Below are 16013 nucleotides of genomic sequence, written 5' to 3'. Positions count from 1 at the left end.
CTTTTTAGTTTGTGACCCTAAAGTGTCTTTAGTCATTACCTGCTTGATGCCACGACAACTGGAGACACTGAGGATTGAACCAAGGACATCAAACTCTACCACTGAGCTACATGAAATTATGACCTTGTTATGACCCATCAGAATTTTTCAGTCTGGTAGGTTGTTGTGGTAATTTAAGGTGCTACTGTAATCCTTGAGTCTTCTGTGACCATTTAAGTTTCTGTGTTTTGCTTTTGTAAGTTTTTGACCTCATGATTATTTGTTTAGTATGGATATTTCTGAACTTTGATTAAGAAGATACAAAAGCTAGATGGTATAAAACCTGGAGATGCTGGGGAATGGTCTGCTGGGTATACATGTTGATGTAGTTTATAGGTCAGTCATCCAGGTCATTGTACTCTAAGGAGTTAGGGAGAAAAAAAGCAACTTCATGAAGTCTAAGGAGCTTAGAAAGAAAAAGCGTCTGCTTTCCAACGGAGCGAGATGGCTGACTAAGGCTACGTCCACGCTAGCCCAGATAGATTTGAAAACGCGTCCACACTAGCGTTTTCAGTCATTTTCACAGAGTTGTGCATCCACATTGAAACGTCCGAAAACGCTTACGGAACTTCAGGCCTCGAGAGCCGGTGTCCTTGCAGGTTTTAGATCTCACCCTGGGTCAACACACCTGAATCAAATGATTAGTTGATTACCAGGCCTGGGAGAACTTCATGACATGTTGAGGAGGTCATTTAACCATTTAAATCAGCTGTGTTGGATCAAGGTGTCTGGTACTCGAGGGCCTGGAGTTTGACACCTGTGGTGTAGACTGACCTTAATATATTATATCCAGATAAACAGAATCAACTTTTGGAGGTCTCCTGTGGTTATTTCATTATTTGTCATTATTTGTTTAGTATAATGAAATAACTAAAAAAATAGCGAGTCCAGAACCTGACATGCAGCAATAAGTCCAGAAGCTTAATAGCCTGAAAACCTGGAGATGCTGGGGATTGAACCCAGGACCTCATACATGCAAAGCATGCGCTCTACCACTGAGCTACATCCCCTTGCTGCTGCTAGATAAATTCATCTGTTTCTGACATTTCTATGGCCCATCAGACGCTCTGGTCTGGTAGGCTTTTGTGGTAATTTAATGCGCATCTGATGTTTGGGTCTCTTTTTATTGAACACTTATGTCTCTGTGTTTTGTTTTGTTTTTGAGTGTCTTTGTTGTCAAAAGTGTCTTGTAGTTATATTAAGTGTGTGACCACATCCACATCATGCTGTGTTGATGATCCTTGAGTCTTGTGGAGATTTTTTTCTTACTTATCCTAATAGTTTCCTGAAAGCCTCCTTCAGGAGTTGCTACAGCAGGTGATGTGCCTCCTTCTCACGGTCCATCTTTCCTAGCATCTTTAACAAACATAATTATCTTTCTGAGTTTTGGTGTTCTTTCTACCATTCGTGTCATGATGTTCTTATTGTGACAGGGCTTACAGTTTTGACACAAGTGGTTTCAGAACTACTCTGCATTGACCAGAATTCCCACAGCATCTTTAGAAAACTGCTTTCAAATGTCTGCTGAAAAATCAAAAGATCAGGGTGAATCCTGCAAACAGTTCTGGTAGGTGGTTGCAGTGATTGGAATACAGGGGGGTCATCAATAACTTTGTCAGCTGGTGTGAACAGAAACATCTTCGCATCAATGCCAGCAAAACGAAGGAGCTGGTGATTGACTTCAGCAAGAAGCCACCCCCTATTACACCAGTGAACATCCAGGGTTTGGACATTGAAACGGTGGAGGAGTACAACTACCTGTGTGTTCACCTCAATAACAAACTGCACTGGTCCACAACACAAATGCACTCTTCAAAAAGGGTATAAGTTGTCTTCACCTGCTACGGCGGCTGAGATCCTTTGGGGTGAACAGGACACTCCTAAAGACCTTCTACCACACTGTGATGGCGTCTGCTATCTTTTATGCTGTGCTCTGCTGGAGTGGTGGAATGGCAGAGAGGGACAGGGGGGAACTCAACAAACTGGTCACCAGGCCAGCTCTGTCCATCGAGCAGGTGTGGGAGGAAAGGATGTTATCTTAGCTAACATCCATCATGGACAACACCTCCCACCCCCTGTATGAGACTGTACGAGCACTGAGCAGTTCGTTCAGCAGTGGACTTCTACACCCACAGTGTAGGAAGGAGCGCTACCGCAGGTCATTCTTATCAGCAGTTGTATTGTGTGTATTTTGGTCATTTTAAGACTTCTTTACCAGGACCTCTAGTAGCTTGGTGTAATAGAACTTGGAGAAGCTTTGCACTGAACGCAGCACCTCATACATGCAAAGCCTGTGCTCTGCTGGTGAGCTACATCCCCCTGTGTGTATGCAAGCCTTTTAGGTCTCTTTCGCATTATGTTGACATTGATGTCTTTGTTTTAATTGCCGTAATAATTCAGTGTCTTGTAGTTAGTTTCCTAACCACCAACCATCCAAAGATCTCTGGGACTTTTCTATCATGTTTAGTGGCTGGATGCTATATAATCTGGAGATGCTCCTGCACTCTACCATTGAGCTACTTACCACTAATGTGTTATCCTAGTAGTTTCATAATCAAAAACCACCCCATGTATTTGCACACAACCATAATTTTTTCACAGTGGCCACATTTCACTGAAGATTCCTCAAAATCCCAAAGACTTATGACTCATTGAGTAGGAAGGTACAACTACATAGCTCACAAGCTGAATGCCCTAACAACCAGAGATGCTGGAGATTGAATCAAGGACATCATACTGTACCACTGAGTTACTTCATCTTTTTTCTACATTTTTATAGACCATCAGAAGTTTTTGGTCTAGTAGGTTTTTGACCTCAGGGTTATTTGTTTAGTATGATCATCTCTGAACTTTGATCAAGTCTAGAAGCTTGATGGTGTAAAACTTGGAGATGCTGGGGATTGAACCCAGGACCTCATACATGCGAAGCATGCGCTCTACCACTGAGCTACATCCCCTTGTTGGGTGCTGTCCAGTAGGCTTTTCAGAATCAGAATACTTTGTTAATCAGTAAGGAAATGATGTAAGAATTTAGTGGTTTCAATAACATGTTCCTCTGAACATTTACTTGGACAAAACATACTGTCAGAAGTGGGATTTGAACCCACGCCTCCGGAAGAGACGGCAGCCTAAACGCAACACCTTAGTCATATCAGTACTACGTTTAAACTATAGTTTATCTATGATAACATGCATCCTAAATGATAAAATCAGGACTTGTTTTAAAGCACCATACTACTTGTTCAGTAGTATGGTGCTTTAAAACCTGGTTATATGTCTCCTGTTGTTATTTTATGTGAGTGACATTTTAAACTCAGGATTATTTCTTTAGTATGAATATCTTTGATCAAGTCCAGAACCTTGATGGTATAAAAACTGGAGATGCTGGGGATTGAACCCAGGACCTCATACATGCAAAGCATGCGCTCTACCACTGAGCTACATCCCCTTCTATGCATGCATCCTAACTGTTGCTAGATGATGGTATCAGTGCAGGGTTATAGGTCAGTCATCCAGATCATGGTTCTCTAAGGAGCTTGGGGGAAAACAAAGCCACTGGACTTCATGAAGTTTTGTAAAGATGTTTCACTTTTTAAGAGGCTTTTTCAGTTCTAAAACAAAATGGTGAAGAGTCCTGGGTATTTAAATCTTAGTGAGGGTTGTCCCTTAAGGAGGTCGTTGACCCACTATTAATCATGTGCCTTATCACATGAGCCAAGGTGTGAAAAAGGTGGGGGTCATCATCAGAGGTTTTGGGTGAAACCACTCTTTTCAAGGACTTAATCAGGTTCTCCATTGAACTTTTCACTAAGAACAACCTCACCTCTGAAAAATTGCCTCAACATATCATGTCACCAACCGAGGCCACCAAAGACATAATTTCTACATCTACAGGATAGAGGTCACTCTTTTGAGGATGTCAGTGGTTATTTTGAAGCTTTTGTGGTGATTTGGAATCTTTAAGTGGTCGTCTTGATGCATGCTCAACCATCCAGGTAGGTAAATCCCAAAAGGGACATTTGGTGGTTTTTTGTTTTTGTCTTTCTGACATCTTGAGTCTCTTTGTAATTGTCATATGCATGTTGTTGGTATTTATGTGATGGACATTTTGACTGTGTGGTTATTTGTATAGTCTGGATATCTTTGAAAGTGTCTGTCAGCACTCAACCACAATTTGCTAACACTCACAACATTTCATAACACATCACAAAAGCACAGTGTAGACAGACCTTTAGGATATGAAACACTCCACTATCCATCCAAAGATCTGAGCTCTAGCTCAGAATCTTGTTTGCATAAAACCTGGAAATTGAACCCAGGACCTCATACATGCAAAGAATGCGCTCTACCACGGAGCTACATCCCCACACTGCATCACCAAGGCCCATCAGAAGTCTCTGCTCTGATAAGTGCTGCAGTACACTAACACCAGGCTTAAACATACCAGGACTCCTTAAACTAAAATTTCACTTTGAGAACATGGCACTGAGGGAAGGACCCCCCCAATCAGGAGCAGCACCCAGCTGGCCCTCTGAAATAAAACCATTAGGCTACACTCTGTGTAGCGGTGTATATGTGCTGTTGTTCATCATTTGATCTGCAGAGTCAGATTACAGCGTTACCTGCATACACAGTTGCATGATGGTATAAAGCAGCCGAAAGAGGACACTCCACCACTGTCTGCACAGGACAGTCTGTGGGAAACACGCCTGAGCTCAGAGATGTTCACACCTTCTCAATTTCAGGATTTCCTGACGATCTGCCAACCGGTGAACCAACATTTTTCAGCGTTTTCATTTTTCTGCTGCTCGCCGTACTATTTTGAGGCAAATATTTGAGTTATCTGCCAGTGTCAATTACTAGTTTCTATGAGGATTCAAGTTTACTGTAAACTGTTTTTCCAGAGAACTGTTTCTGTAATAAACACACATCATATAAAGATGCGAGATGACACCAGCCGCTGACTGCAGAGCAGATGAGGTGGATTCCTGAGGGTGCACGCTTTATATGCAACAGATGAGCAGATGGGAGTGAATCCAGACACACTGCCAGAGAAAGCAGGAGCAAAATAAAACATCCTTTTCTGTTTACGGGAACAAAGCAGTTATCCACAGCACAGAGCTGACCCGAGGGGATGGACTCTCTTAGCATGTCACCCTGAAGCTAGAGTGCAAATTTATTCACTGCTGCTCAAGGTGAAAGAAAACAAAAGTGCCTGATTAGGACAACTACAGCTCCCATGAGGCCTTGTTTCAGTGTAATTGGTGTTTTTGCCCTTGTTGCACTGAGACAAGGAGTCTTTATGAGAAGATATCCGTATTGAAAAAGACTCTAAACATCTTTCTATTGTAATTTTTTCATCATCCTGGAGCCATTTTTGAGTCATTTTTACTGATCTTTGTTGCTCCTTTCTGCTTCTGCTGTTGTTTTGCTTCCATTTGTTCTAAAACTGCAGTTCCTCTAGAACAGGGGTCTGCAACCTTTAACACCCAAAGAGCCACTTGGACCCGGTTTCCACACAAAAGAAAACACTGGGAGCCGCAAATACTTTTTGACATCTAAAATGAAGATAACACTGTATATATTGTGTTTTTACCTTTGTGCTTTGTGTGAACAACTAAAGTAAGTAAGTAAAGTTTATTTATTAAGTGCTTTTCACAAACAGGCAGTCACAAAGCGCTGTACACAAATATTCAAATAAACAATACAATCAATAGACATTATACACAATGTAAAAGATCAAATGTAAATAATGTAAAGAATATAAAATACGTAGATCAACAAAAGGCTTGTTTGAACAGAAAGGTTTTTAACTGCTTTTTAAAAGAATCCACAGAGCAACTAAGGTGTGCTGCTTATGAAATCCATGAAGTGCTACAGAGAAAATGACATTTTATTTATGCAATTAACGCATTTTGAACTCTTAAAGAAATATAACAAAAGGAAAGACACCCAGCTGAACTAAAATGATCCATGTAGCAAACAAAAACCATTGTGAGCCGCCACCCTCACAACAGTTTTTTTTCCAATTAAAAAGTAATTGAAAAAAAAAGCGCTATGCCGCTAAAAAAATAGATATTTGCAAAATTCTGCCTAAATATGTATTTTACCTGGTTAATGTGTGTGGGGGGGCGTGGTCTGCAGTGCTGCTGCATGGGAATCGGACGCACCTGAGCGGCACCCGCAATCACGCCTCGCCGCCTTAAAGTCTGTGCTCTCTCTGCTGTTGTTGGTGTGTGTCGGGCTGTGAGCTGAAAAGCTACAGCCGGTGTTCTGAGAAACCATCCTACTCCGACAAAACGTCCTACCCGTATTATAATTTGACGGTGACTTGCGACGCGACTAAACCTAACCCAACCCATAACCTTAAGAAGTATTCCGGATGGGTGAGAGAAAAAGAAGTTAATTCGGCGTTGTTTTGTGCGCATGCGCAGAAACATTGGGTAGGATGTTTTGTCGGGTAGGATGGATTCCCAGAACACCGGCTGTATGCATACAGCAACCGTGTGTGAAAAGTGTTCAATAAAGAGATGCTGAAAAGCGCGTTCATGCAAACATCGTCGGGTCTGCCGTGATGTGTTTATAATGAGACTTCTGGTCCCAAACCTCTGCTCCCAGCGTCTGCAAATCGGGGCTTTCATCTTTACGCAGGACTGTAAGCTGTCATCTGTGAGGCGTGAGCGGTGTTTGTTTTTAACATAGTTCACGGTGGAGAACAGCTGCTGACATAATGTGGATCCGAAGATCCATAATTGGCCTACCTGGGGTTGAAAGTCTCGATAAATGCACGGCGTTTCAGCGGGTACACCGGCTTCCGCGAGTGTGACGCTTATTGTGAGCGATGAAATAATAAAATATAATTGTATTTTTATATTTCAAAATCACAATAATCTTCCAATTTAGAACTACAAGTTAAAAAAAGCACTAACATAAATAAAATACACTTCAGCTAAATACTTCTAATTTATTTTCCCAAACCACCCGGAGCCGCAGTATAAGGACAAAACAGCCGCATGCGGCTCCGGAGCCGCGGGTTGCCGACCCCTGTTCTAATTCATCCCAAAGGTGTTCTGTCAGGAAGGTCAGGAGTCTGTGCAGGCCAGTCAAGTTCTTCCACACTAAAGTCGCTCATCTTTGTCTTTGTAGACCTTTCTTTGTTCACTGATGAACATTCATGTGTGAATAGTGAAGGGGCATCCCCAGAGCTGGCAGCATGAAATTGTCTAAAATGTCTTGGGAACCATTTTGGGCAAGAGTTCCTTTCACTGGAACTAAGGAGTTGAGCCCATCTCATGAATATAACCTCACTCTAAATATCCCCTGCACCAAACTTTACACTTAGCACAGTGAAGTCAGACAAGTACCATATTCTCCTGACACCCACCAAACCCAGACTCACCCATCAGATTGCCAGAAAGAGCAGTGTGATCCATCATCTACGAGAACACGTTTCCACTGCAGAAAGTTAGTGACCTCTGTTTACCATGTGCCTCGGCATCCACCGAACCCGCTCTGTGATTTTTACATGGCCCACTGGTTCATGGCTGAGTTGCTGTCATTTCCAATCATTTCCACTTTACTATAATACCACTAACAGTTGACTGTGGGATAACTAGTAGTGAGGAATCTTTAAGACTTGGACTTGTTGCATAGGTGGCATCCCATCATGGTACCGCGCTCCTGAGAGCGACCCACAAATGTTTGTGGAAACAATCTGCATGCCTGATGCTTGATTTTTCACACCTGATTTCAGCAACTGAATTTCAGCTGAGTGAATACTTTGGGTAATATAGGGCATCATTTTTTAAAGCAGTTTTACATCTTTTGGTGCAACTTCAGTTCTTTTTGTGTCACGTTTTACATCTCATTTTGCAGGCGTTTGTGTCTCTGTGGTAACTCTGGGCCTGAAGTCATTTTGAGAATTTGTGCGACACTTTTTTTGTAGTCAAGTAATATCATTAAGCTAAGAAGCTGGGAAAGACAAGTGAGTCTATAAGTTGTTGTTTTCCCCCCCAGCTGGTTAGACTACCATGACCTGGATCACTAAGAACCTACACAGACACAATATCATTAAGCTGTATCCCTTTATATCACACTGATGCTGCTCATAAACTAAACATGCCAGTGCACCACCTGGTGGTTGCTTGGCCAACTCCTATAGAACAATCTTGTTTTTCCAGCTGCTCCCTTTAGGGGTGCAGAGTGGATCATCTGCCCCGATCTTTACCTATTGCTGGCATCCTCACAACACACCAACACTCTCGACTGCATCTATGAGCCTCCTCTGTGGTTTTCATCTTTTCCTCCTGCATTGCAGCTCCATCCTCAGCATCCTTTGTCCAACATTTTCATGATCCCTCCTCTACACGTCCAAACCAGCTGAGCCTCGCCTTTCTAACTTTCTCTGTAATACAGCTTTCCAAATTTTGACAATTTTAGGATTTATATATTCATTCACAGGATGATAGTTTAAAATCCTTGCAGAAGTGCCTGCTACATCTGACGTCACCTGTATTTATCATTGTTAGGGAAGCCAAGTCTGCTACGGTGGTGAGAACAGCACCTCTGGGTGAAACAAACACAGTAGTGCATCATTTCCTGTACCTACATGCAGGCTGCGCTTTCAGAACCCTGAAACTATGAGAACATGAACAGTACAGCACTGCCGTGTGTATGTCTACTCTGCTGATGCATAAGGTACAAGTAGCTACACCTGACAGATTACAGATAACTACTGTTAAAGTGACAAACTAGTTAACTAAAATAAGACTAAACTGGTTCTGTTCACTTAGTAAATACTGGAAATGTCTTTGGCTTCTGATAATTTTATTCTCTTGTTTCTGTACTCTGATATCCTTTGAATATTATTTTATTCATATTTTTACATCTTTACTCCTCCTTTGACAGCTGTAAATAGAGGTCACATTACATAATGTATAGTGACATGTTTTCTGTTTCTTCCTCAACAATTTCAAAATTTCTCAAACATTTTTGTGAATGTTTCATAAAATCTACTCACTCCATAAAACTGATAAACATGAATTCATACACAGGCATTAAGCAGGACGCCCTGCAGGATTTACTTTGTCAGACAAAAACACAACACAGACGAGATTTCTTTTCCACATTTATTCTCCCACTGACACACACACAGATGTGGCTGCAGCTGTTTACTCGTCTGCCTCAGACTCCTCGTCATCCTGGCTGATCTGGAAGTATCGCAGCTCGTACGTCTCCTTGTCAGAGGCCACCACCCTCAGCCAGTCGCGGAGGTTGTTCTTCTTCAGGTACTTCTTTGTCAGGTACTTCAGATACCTGCAGAACATTGACAATCAGAACAATTTTCAGGGAGATTCTCCGGTTTTTCTGCTTCTTGTGACACTTCTCGTTTTACCTTTTGGAGAGCTGCTTCTCAGACGTCACGTTGATCTTGTTCTTCATGCGGCCGACCTGGACGATGTCACCCAGATTCCCTGTCTTCCCGTTCACCTTGATCTTCTCTTTGAGGAAGGTCTCCTATTGGACAGAGCATAGTAATGCACTAGGGAAGAGAACCCTAGTAAATCTGGAGCTAGGGAAGGGCGCCCTAGTCCACAGATCGGATCAGCTGCTTGCAAAAACCACCAAATTAACCCTTTAATAAATTGATTTGTCGTTTTTGGGGGACACGATTTGAACTGGATTTCTGCTAAAGTAGCAAAGACTGCAGGAAGACTTACAAAGTTTGCAGAGTCCAGGATCCCATCCTCCACAGGGTGGGTCAGGTCCAGGGTGAACTTCCACGCAGCCCCCTTCTTGGACTTCTTACCTCCAGCTGGCCTCTTCATTTTGATCTGTGAGAGAAGTTAGAGACCTGAGTGCAATATTTTACATGTTAACTTTACTAGCACACGCGTAACCTAACATAGCAAGGTTTATTGCTATAGCTGGTTTCTAAGGTAACAGAGCGGTGAAGTGATGTCGGGTCTTGAGAGTTATGCAAAGTCTGTTTCTTTAAATGACATTAGATAAATCTCTGGGTACCGGATGGTTAAAGGAAAAATCTGTGAATAAAAGTAGACGAGGAGACCTAAAGCTAAATGCTGAAAATAAGCCAGAGTCAGAGAGCAGCTCGGTCAAACATAAACGCTAAAGTGTTAATGTTTAGTTTCAGTGTCTGAGAAGTTTTCTGATACGTTTGGTTGATGTTTGAATACAGAGTGATTAAAAAGTTTGAGTTCACTCATTTTAAAAGACACGTAAGTCTCAGGCTCTGTTTGCGTGTAGTCTGACATGTCTTCAAGTCCCCAGTGTCATTCATTTTCTCAAAACAAACATCTTGCTTTAAATATCTGGTATTACAGCTCTATGATATGGACTCAAGTCCTGAAAAAAAAACTTGGACATTTGATCTCTGCCAAGATTCAGTCTTGTGGTGCTGTAGAAACGAGCTTTGCAGGTATGAGACTGACATTTACCACTTCTCGTGTACAATGGCTGTAATATATTCTTAATAGTACATACTTCAAATTAAAACAAGTATTTTTCCTTTGGATGTTTGCAGCCAAATCTCTTGAAGGTCAGGTTTATTATTATTTTATTGTTTCATTATTATGTTGTAATTCATGAGATTTCGCTTCTTTTATAGTTCCATGATTAGTGGTCCCAAACAAAAGTAATAACACCAAAGCTCAAGAAAAACTAGCTAATATGGTATACAATGTTTCTTATTTTGTGACAACAGACCAGGGAACATGATTTTAAGTTATGCCGAATTCACCAGTGGATCCGAAAATACTCAGACACTTGCCACAAAACCAAACCTGGTACACTTCCAAGTATTAAAACTGTTAAAAAGGCAAATACACGTTTTCCCCTGCGAAGTCTGGTCTGCAATCAGATTAATGAATGAGACACGTGTAACCGGGTGCTACGAGCTAATGCTAACACGGCTAATTTGTTAGTTTTCTAGATGTAAATAAAGGTTTCTAGTTAGAGCTACACGTCATGAACGATGAACGCTTTTATAGGAAGTGACCCGAGTACCAGAGAAACAAAAAGGCGAAGACATTCAGATCAAATTAAGCAAAAACCGGAGGAACTGCCAGGACTTACCGGCGCCATGTTGAGAGCTCGGACGAGAAAGGGCGCAGCGGAGGTTACGCAGCTGTGACGTCACGCGTGGCGCTCGGAACGCCCTATTAAACATGGTGAATGAGCTGTAAAGCACATGCATCAGGAAAACGGGTCGATTTAACGACCCGTGTGCCTGACTGTTGACACAGCAGAGCTCCAGCTGGAGTGGAAACCCTTTAAACTGCGTTTGGTTTACGTTTGTAAGCTGAAACAGCAACAGTTACATTCAAGTCTCACCCGAGTTTACCCTGAAAACAAACAGTTTCACACTTTCTGACAGCTGTTGTTGCTGCAGAGCATCTGTGAGGGAGGATGCAAGTCCAAAGGTCAACCGCAGCCCAAACACACCCTGATAATAAACCTGCTGAGTCCGGTCAATCATTCACTGCCTCTTCACACACTCGGCCCTCTTCATTGAGCCACATTTCCACCACACACACACACACACACACACAGGGAAAAACTCCCTCCTGATGAGTCAGAGAAACCATAACTGGTTCGATGGGTCCCATTTTTTCAGCCTTTGTGGTTTGAAGTCTGGCTCACTGTGCAGATGTAGGCAAGTGAGTGATTCATCTTCACATGAGGCGCTGAGGCAGGGCGTGCCCGCTGCTGCCACTTCAACACAACAAAAGATGCTCAGCACTAAAGTAGAAGCTGCAGCGTTTCAGAGGACGGGGCGCAATCAGGTGTTTTGATACATTATAAAGTATTTAAAATTCCCCCACAGTGCAGCTATCAGTCATGTGTGCTTTTTTAACCCTCATGCCACCAATTAAAATGTTCTGATGTAAAATCATTTGTGATTTATAATCATTTACATGCACACTGTGGGTGTGCAGTCCACGGTCTGAGGATCCAGGTGTGTTATAGAGGAGCTTCAAGATGTCTGCAGGAAATCTCACAGTTCATGATGTGCTGGTTAGAAATGTGACATTACAATCAAACTGAAGCCTATCCCTCCACACATTTACTCAAAATCAAAACTATAACATTAAAAAGATAGAAATTTCCCATTACTTTCTATTATCTTTGTTCTACCAATCAAACAATTTCTGGAAAAAAACTGAACACTTTCCAGGGAATCAGAGTTTCATCCGTAAAGTTTGATAGTGGCACACAGAAATACACAGCACTCTGTCATTTAAAGGTTAATCAGGATCTCCACTTGTTGTCTTAATATGCTCCAAATGAAAAGCACGCTGTTACAAATACTCTGATTCATTTAAAAATCCCAAACACTTGGTCCACATTACTCTGTGTGTGAAATGCATTCTGGGTCGATGATGTAAACCGGTTGCACCCCAGAGATATTTTTAGCAGTTCTAGTGGTCAAAAAGTGTGTGTGTGTGTGTGTGTGTGTGTCGGGGGGTGGTCTCACATGCACACACACACACACACACACACACACACACACACAAACCGAGCCTCTTTTTGGTTGTAATTTCCAGTCAAAGGAAACCAGCGAAGGGACATTGGTCCTCACTGCTCTCCTGTCCTGATGAAGAGGACACATGAGGGGGGCAGCTGTGCTCCTGCTCATCTCTCCTGATGCAGTTTAGTCACATTCTAGCATAAGAGACTTTCAGACGCTCTCTTATTTATGACGGGCCACCACAGCAGGTAGCTCCGCACGTTTGTTTTGTCAGGTTTTCATGTCGGATGCCCTTCACGACACAACCCCACAGGGGATCTGTGTCTCCTCCTGGAAGTGAGGAAGGAATATGTAAATATGTAAGCCACAACACCGTCTGATAGTGAGTAAAAATGTCTTTAGGAAATGTGAAAGAACCAGAAATATTAGATCCTCTCCTGCTGGGAAGTAAACCCCACATGGAGGAAGCATCATGTGGTGACCAGGAGAACTGTGTTTAGCTGTGTGAGCGTGAAACAGACGCAGATTTGAAAAAGAAAGGTGGTGTACATGATGGTGGCCCTCAGCATTACTCATAAACTGATCATTTGATTCATACGCTGACCTCGGAGCTCTTCACAGCGAACAAACTGCCTCTTTGCTTATGTGATCATCTTTGATGAACATTTTCTCCTCAGTAAACATTGAACTAAAGCTTCAGCTCCACAGATTGGGACGTGGCCAGCGGTGGCCTACAAATGAAAGGATCTGCAGTGATTTTAATATCAAATTTAAATTTCTCTTTTTAAATGTTAGCATTATAACCTGTGCATGTCTGCAAAGTCAGGCTTCCTGCCTATATTTTTGGCTCCTCCCACTTCGTGTCTGCAGGTCTTCTTACATCTGAGTCGTCTTTTTGCCACAGCTGACCTATAAAGCTGTTTTATAAATAAACTTTACCTACTTACAGCTGATGGGCTCGTCCCCCTCTGACTGCTGCTTGTGCAGTGCAGTGTTTGCACTGTGCAGGTTTGTGTGTTTGCAGGCAGAAGCTGCAGACATTCGTCCGTCTCTTTCAGCTTTCTCTGTTCAGACCCGCTCTCAGCCGTTCATGCAGGTTATTATCTGCTTAAACAATGTGCTGCAGGCTGCTTACATTATAGTAACATCACCCAACACGAGTATTCAGCATCAGTCAAATACAAAATCCTAATATTCCTCCTAAACCGAACCATAAAAACTACTTTCCTTTTTCTTTTTGGTGCCTTCTGAGCATTATCCATGTCGCTGCACCTGTTTTACCAGAGCACACCTCACTGGATGACCTCAGGTGTGAGCCATGAGATCATGAACCGCCCATCCAGGGTCGGTTAGGACTACAGGAGTTGATCTTAACTCAAAGGGAAAATCTTCCACGTGAAAGGCAATGTTTTCTAGTTTATGAAACCTGCTCATTTAACATGTGCCTAGCACCAAACCCAACCCTAAAACCCTAAAACCAAGAATTAGGAGGTTAACACGCTCCTGTAGTTTAGTTAACTGCAAATGTGCAACATTTTAATCAATCTATATTCCAGTTTCCTTATTATTTCACTGGACTGTATTTCCTGGGTGGGTTTTGAATAAACAGCCTGTTACAAACACTGTTTTGGTCTGCGTGGGTACATTCATTAAAACAATACAGGTGTTGATTTTCTTTTAATAACTCATCCATCTGGATGCTGTAAAGACTTGATGGCAGGGGGCGTGACAGCTGAAGCAGGCCACAGCTGTCTGCTAGGCCTTACCTCAGCTAATCATAACTAAAATTCTCAACTGTTTTTTCACCATTTTAGAGCATTTTTAATGCTGATATCTAACAAGTAATATGCTGTGGGGTTAGCAGGTACTGGAAAATATATTTTCTTAAAAATAGTAATTACACTGTTGAAATAATGGATCCTGAAACCAGAAAACCTGTGCTCAGAGACACACTGGTGTCTCAGCTGGCTCGGGAACACCTCAGTGACCCACTAGAAGAGCAGGAGGAGGTGGAAAGGAACCCAGAGCCAGACGGGGTCAGAAAATGGATGACTCGGTTGTCTAAGCAGTTACTTTGATCTGAGGAGTTTATTCATGGACTGCAGCAAGTAAAAACCAAGGACACACATTCCAACTCTTACATGTGAACACTTTCAGAACAGATCGTCTTTATACTAAAAGGAAAAAAAGATTCATATTTTTAATTGGTCACAGGAGGTCAGTGTGCAGCTTATGATCTAAGATAAGATAAGATACCCTGCTCTAGGTGATGACTCACCATTATTTCACACTTGTGTGTTTCTTGTGCCCACGGTGATCGTCCAGGACTTCATCTTTTAAAGCATGTGTGGATATGATCTAATAACTTCTAATGGTTTCGATTGTTGATGTGGATTTCTAGCTGCTTTCCCCTCATCAGTAATAAATGTTTGTTCTTCAGCCGTAAGAAAATGAAACCACCTGGAGTTTTCTGTTAAACTCAGTAAGAGTTGTGACTTCATGCATTAGTAAACAGCAGTTACACATCCTTCCACCCAAAAGCAGCATCACTAAAGAACACCAGGATCAGAATTACTTAAAGGTAATGGTGTGGTTTCTGCTGCTGTTCTACCTGTTGGGCGTGGCAGCCAATCAGAAGAAAGCTGTGCTTAGACCTGACATTAAGGGAAGTTTGCAATTTGAGGTCAGTGACATAAGTACAGCTGAGTCTCTGCACAAGAGACAGATTTCAGTTTACAGCTGGCGTCAGAAACAAAAAAGTGAAACTTCCTTTTAAAGGTGCAACAAATTTAAACCGCTGTAACACTGCTCACTCGCATGCCTGATTAAAATCCAGCCAGAAGGGAAGATAAAATGAAGAAGTTCGTATTTTGTGTCTGAATTCTTCACACTGTTCAACATGTTTGAGTTTGTATCAACCGCAGCTTTAAAAACGTGTTTCCATCCCGTCAGGCGGGAGTTTTAACATTCATTCAGCTCGTCATAGACGCCACTGCTAGGAAGCAGGATTTGGGCTCATCGAGGTAAACTAACGGTTAACCTCGGCTGCTCACTTTGTACCAGGATGCATCACTATGGTAACTAATGCTGCAGACCTAACCTGGTCTGGAACAGGTTATGCACCACAATAGAGATTGACCAGTATGACACCATCACCTACAACCAGTCGTTAGTCTTACTAACCAAAACTCTTAACACACACAGAGTTTTATCTGCAGCAGCTGTGACTAAACTTCATCTTCAGTCAGCACTGATCAGATGCTGCAAAGTCTCTTTCATGTTGATGTGCTCATCGGACTGATTAACTCTGGGGTAGCTTATTGATGAGTTTGGGGTAAGAAAAGCCAGACAACAAAAGATAACTCAGGCATTTCAAACTACTGTTCTTTCCGATCACTCCTCAGGTCTATAACAGGAGCAGTGAAGCAGAACATCAAGGATGTTTGAAAACGACCATTTTGTGGTCCTTTGCTGCTCCCTGATA

The 16013-nt window shown here is 42.2% G+C and overlaps 1 protein-coding gene and 3 non-coding genes across 4 annotated transcripts; all 4 read right to left on the bottom strand.

Moving 5' to 3' along the window:
- Positions 1–977: 977 nt before the first annotated feature.
- On the bottom strand, positions 978–1049 carry trnaa-ugc (transfer RNA alanine (anticodon UGC)). The gene has a single exon. It is a non-coding gene; the product is annotated as a tRNA-Ala (tRNA).
- Positions 1050–2924: 1875 nt separating this feature from the next.
- Positions 2925–2996, bottom strand: trnaa-cgc (transfer RNA alanine (anticodon CGC)). Its single transcript has one exon. It is a non-coding gene; the product is annotated as a tRNA-Ala (tRNA).
- Positions 2997–3415: 419 nt separating this feature from the next.
- On the bottom strand, positions 3416–3487 carry trnaa-ugc (transfer RNA alanine (anticodon UGC)). Its single transcript has one exon. It is a non-coding gene; the product is annotated as a tRNA-Ala (tRNA).
- Positions 3488–9153: 5666 nt separating this feature from the next.
- rpl22l1 (ribosomal protein L22-like 1) lies at positions 9154–11233 on the bottom strand. The gene is made up of 4 exons (XM_003459472.4): positions 11134–11233; positions 9759–9872; positions 9434–9555; positions 9154–9354 (listed from the first exon to the last, which is right to left on the bottom strand). The coding sequence occupies exons 1-4, from the start codon at positions 11140–11142 to the stop codon at positions 9210–9212; spliced, it is 390 nt and encodes a 129-aa protein (XP_003459520.1). The 5' UTR covers positions 11143–11233; the 3' UTR covers positions 9154–9209.
- Positions 11234–16013: the final 4780 nt, after the last annotated feature.

The sequence above is a fragment of the Oreochromis niloticus genome, linkage group LG9 (assembly GCF_001858045.2).
Source record: "Oreochromis niloticus isolate F11D_XX linkage group LG9, O_niloticus_UMD_NMBU, whole genome shotgun sequence".
Taxonomy (NCBI): Eukaryota; Metazoa; Chordata; class Actinopteri; order Cichliformes; family Cichlidae; genus Oreochromis; species Oreochromis niloticus.
The sequence above is the reverse complement of the archived record's forward strand: the minus strand, read 5'-3'. Positions and strand labels throughout refer to the sequence as shown.